The sequence below is a fragment of the Electrophorus electricus genome, chromosome 13 (assembly GCF_041902795.1).
Source record: "Electrophorus electricus isolate QZ-2024a chromosome 13, ASM4190279v1, whole genome shotgun sequence".
Classification (NCBI taxonomy): Eukaryota; Metazoa; Chordata; class Actinopteri; order Gymnotiformes; family Gymnotidae; genus Electrophorus; species Electrophorus electricus.
The window spans coordinates 1,345,001-1,350,000 of NC_137509.1; the positions used below are offsets into that span (position 1 = coordinate 1,345,001).

The 5,000-nt window shown below is 47.1% G+C and overlaps 1 protein-coding gene across 3 annotated transcripts in view; it reads right to left on the bottom strand.

The window, feature by feature from the left end:
- sorcs2 (sortilin-related VPS10 domain containing receptor 2) overlaps window positions 1–5,000 on the bottom strand; it is a 230,121-nt gene that overhangs the window by 161,205 nt on the left and 63,916 nt on the right. For all 3 annotated transcript variants that reach the window (XM_081725448.1, XM_081725449.1, XM_081725450.1), the window contains exon 2: window positions 942–1,009. In XM_081725448.1, coding sequence (XP_081581574.1) covers window positions 942–1,009 — 68 coding nt within the window. The remainder of the gene's footprint in view (window positions 1–941; window positions 1,010–5,000) is intronic.

Consider the following 5,000-nt stretch of genomic DNA (forward strand, 5'->3'; position numbering starts at 1 on the left):
GTGTAGTGAGAGGAGATGGAGGAGAGTGTAGTGAGAGGAGTTGGAGGAGGGTGTAGTGAGAGGAGGTGGAGGAGGGTGTAGTGAGAGGAGATGGAGGAGAGTGTAGTGAGAGGAGGTGGAGGAGGGTGTAGTGAGAGGAGGTGGAGGAGGGTGTAGTGAGAGGAGGTGGAGGAGATGGAGGAGAGTGTAGTGAGAGGAGGTGGAGGAGGGTGTAGTGAGAGGAGGTGGAGGAGGGTGTAGTGAGAGGAGATGGAGGAGAGTGTAGTGAGAGGAGGTGGAGGAGGGTGTAGTGAGAGGAGGTGGAGGAGGGTGTAGTGAGAGGAGATGGAGGAGAGTGTAGTGAGAGGAGGTGGAGGAGATGGAGGAGAGTGTAGTGAGAGGAGGTGGAGGAGGGTGTAGTGAGAGGAGGTGGAGGAGGGTGTAGTGAGAGGAGATGGAGGAGAATGTAGTGAGAGGAGGTGGAGGAGGGTGTAGTGAGAGGAGATGGAGGAGAGTGTAGTGAGAGGAGGTGGAGGAGGGTGTAGTGAGAGGAAATGGAGGAGAGTGTAGTGAGAGGAGGTGGAGGAGGGTGTAGTGAGAGGAGATGGAGGAGAGTGTAGTGAGAGGAGTTGGAGGAGGGTGTAGCGAGAGGAGGTGGAGGAGGGTGTAGTGAGAGGAGGTGGAGGAGGGTGTAGTGAGGAAAGATAGCGGAGGGTGTAGTGAGAAGGTGGAGGAGGGTGTAGTGGAGAGAGATGAAATAGCACTTAGGATGGTGTCAGCAAAAGGGAATGTTGACAAAGGCATGTTGAACATCACCCCATCTTCATTAGTATGATCAGGGATGAAGTACTGAATTAGTTAACCAGTGCTGATCAGTGTTGGTACTGGATTAATGAGTCAGAGCCAACAGCAGATGTACAGTGTCCAAACTCCGGGCAGGAGGCAACCATAGCAACACGTACCTCCAGAGGGAGCTCTCGAGCACCTTGGTGGAGTCGGCATGGTAGTATTTCGTGAGTATCAGGATGACCTGCAGGGAAAAACACACATTCAGTTAGATCTCCGGACGCAGGAACCACACAGCCAACAGACCAATCAGTCAGCATCTAAACACATTTTCATACATCCACAAATCCACACCACAACAAATCATTTTAGCTTTTATGATATAAAACTTTGTCACATTTATTATTTATTTATGTGCCATGGCAGTAATTTTACAAATGCTATTTTGGATAATGTCAGAATCTTTCTATTTATTTATGTGTTTCTATCGTCTGTACAACTGTACAGCTGATTGGCTGCTAACATCATGCCTGACTTGAGTGTAAATGAGGGTGTAAAATGAGGAGCCACCTACAGGCCTGGAGGGGAACTGAACATCCCCGTTTCCAAACAGCCTTGGGCACAAAGAGGAATATTAGTTAAAAGCAACAAGTGTGATCATGTCAACTGACCAAGCTTCACCCAGACAGAAGAAAACAGTTATTTTACAGGGTTTACATAGATGAGCTTTTCTCGCATAAAATAGATGAGGCAACATTTAAAGACGCCTGTAAACACACACACCCCCCCACACACACATATAGACACGCTTACACACAAACACACACGCATATATCACATTTGAAGACTCCAGTGAATGCCATTTATAGACCTGAACACAAACAAACACACACACACACACACACACACACACACACACACACACACACACACACACACACACACACACACACACATACCCTTACACTTACACACAGTGTACAAATTTACAAATAGCCCGCCAACACACACAGAAGTGTGATATCTATATGTACTGGTTGGTGATTTTTGCATGGGATGGCTCACATGTGTTTGTGGGTATGAATTGCACACAATTGTTGATTGTGTGTGTGTGTCAAAGAGAGAGGGAGAGAGAGAGAGGGAGAGAGAGAGAGAGAGAGAGAGAGAGAGAGAGAGAGAGAGAGAGAGGGAGAGGGAGATTGGAGGAAGGAGAGAGAGAGAGCAATTCTGATAGCAAAGCCCAGTGGAAATGTGTTGCTATGAGAAACACCTGGATGATTGACAGGTTGGAGGGCAGGCAGCAAGCCTGAGGATTGGCTGACCACTGGTGCTCAGCCTCAGGAGGTCTGGACACCTCCTCTGGAGGAGCGAGGCTCAAAGATGGAACAAATAAAGAGCTGCTGCCCTGACACACAATGGCTACCACATCTGCATTACACTCATAAACATACATTTGCATAAATTCAAACTTTCACATACAATCAAACAGACACTAGTATGTTCACAGAATACACACACACTTTCCAAACACAGACAGACACTAACATGAATACATATCCACTCTCAGATACCCATGAGACGACTCTAGTCTCAGAGGGAATCCTGCTGTTCCTTGGCACTGAGGCTCGGTGCAGTCCAGAGGTCAGTGCTTCACATGCTCTCCAGTCATATACATCTCGGACACATTTATATTATCAAAACCCTCATAAACAAAAGCAAACCTAATGCAACATAACCAGAGTGATGTGTAGCACAAAAGTGATTTTTGTGCAAGAATGTTCTAGGGAGGCATTCTCAGAATCGTGCTGCCCTCTCGCCCTTGTGCTGCCCTCTAAGGGCATGGCAGGACAGTGCAGCTCAGTTGGAATTTTCAGACAAAGCTTCTTTTCACAGAGTGGAACTGGCGTCTCATGGGAAGAGCACAGTGCCACCCTCTTTTCTCTGACAACAAGAAAACTGCAACAGCACACACAGGAACTGGAACAGGGAGTTCTGAACCGCCACACAAGACACACACACGCACACACATGCTCACACACACATACACACACACAAGCCCTTACAAACATACAAACTAACACACACTTTCCATCGACTTTTTTACTGACTTTTAAAACACATCTTAAAACATTTCTCACAATCCACTTGCGGCTCTCAACATTCCAAAATTAACTCTCTACACCAACACAGAGCGAAAGCCAAAGCCCAGAGAACCAACTCATTTCGTAATGCAACTGTGTGCCAAGGCCAATAAAACCATCAGGAGCGCTGGAGAGCGTTTCTGCAGATGGGAGACGGAGAACACATTCCTGTAAATCACCAGCAAAGAGCCGCTGTCAGACTGTGCATCGCTCCACAGACGGAAGGAATTCCGAAAATCTGACTTTCTAACATGATGGCGTCTGCGGTGGGATAAGTCCTCCAAGCCGACCGATCCCTTCATGCCATGAGGTGTGCGTAGCTTGGAAGAGTGAATCGCCCTCTCTCACTGGCCACGTTCCCTGAAAGGGTTCGGGTTCTTGTTAGTCCAACACAGCCGAGTCATCGGCTACTTCTGACGTCCTTCACTGGCTGGTTCCAGATCTGCTGGAGGATGTCGGGGCAAGGAAAGATCTAAAACCGTGTCCCGAGTGGTCTGGCCTGGAAGTGGAACACAGTGCCTGAAACATTCCCAGCTGCAGGACAGCACTGGGAACCAGACACTAATAAACTACTGTGAACCTTACTGACAGGAGTTCAACTGGAGGTGAGAGACCACCACTACCACGAAGGAGAGACAAACTCAAACTACAACGAAGGAGAGACAAACTCAAACTACCACGAAGGAGAGACAAACTACAAACTACCACGAAGGAGAGACAAACTCAAACTACCACAAAGGAGTGACAAACTCAAACTACCACAAAGGAGAGACAAACTCAAACTACCACAAAGGAGAGACAAACTCAAACTACCACGAAGGAGAGACAAACTCAAACTACCACGAAGGAGAGACAAACTACAAACAAAGGAGAGACAAACAGAAGATAGCCGGTGAGGAACTGAAGAGAGAAAGTGGACACACACACATACACAAGCAATGTATTTATTTACTTGCTCATTTGTTTGAGGTCTAGGGTGGGATAAGGTCCCTGCCTGGCTGACTGTGGTGGATTCGTCTGGATTCTGGCTGTGTGGATGCTTCTCTCTGCTGAGTTGCTGGGTCAGAGTTCAGCCCGTGGTGGACAGACATTTTTGTTCCAGTGGTGTTTATTCCAAAACTCCAGCTAGCCATCAATCACCCTGAGGCCGACAGCGGGAACAGTTGCCATGGAGCAGGGATGTTGCAAACCCATCCCCCACCCTACTGCCCCTCAGGTGGTAAGAGAGCAGAGACGCTGATTTCACACAGACCTGCACCCCAAAACTCTGATGGGCTGCTACATCCTCTATACTCCCCCATACTCCACCATACTCCTCCTACACTCCTCCAATACTCCCCTATACTCCTCCTATATGCTTCTATACTCTTCTCATACTCCTCCTACACTCCTCCAATACTCCCCTATACTCCTCCTATATGCCTCTATACTCCTCCTATACTCCTCCTACACTCCTCCAATACTTCTCTATACTCCTCCAATACTTCTCTATACTCCGCCAATACTCCTCTATACTCCAGTATACTCTTCCTACACTCCTCCAATGCTCCTCTATATTTCTCCTATACTCTTCTATACGCCTATATACACCTCTATACTCCTACAATACTTCTCCTATACTCCTCCAATACTCCTCTATACTCCTCCTATACTCCTCCTACACTCCTCCAATACTCCTCTATACTCCTCCTTCACTCCTCTGTACTCCTCCAATACTCCTCTTATACTCATCTATGCTCCACTATTCTCCTCCCACACTCCTCCAATATTTCTCTATACTCCTCCTATACTCCTCCTCTACATTCCTCCAATACTCCTCTATACTCCTCCTATACCGCTCCAATACTCCTCTATACTCCTCTATACTCCTCCAATACTGCTCTATACTCCTCTTATACTCCTCATTAGCTCAGAAACCACCACCAGCTTCTCACCTCTCATCTGAAACATTCAATTTGAAATTAAATAAACAGTTTCAAATGCCATTTTGTAAAATATATATTTACCAAATGCCATTTCATCTGACTGACTAATTCCATTTAAAAGCAGAAGTTGTCTGGCCTCCGGCCTCACATTTCCTGCTCCAGCTCTCCC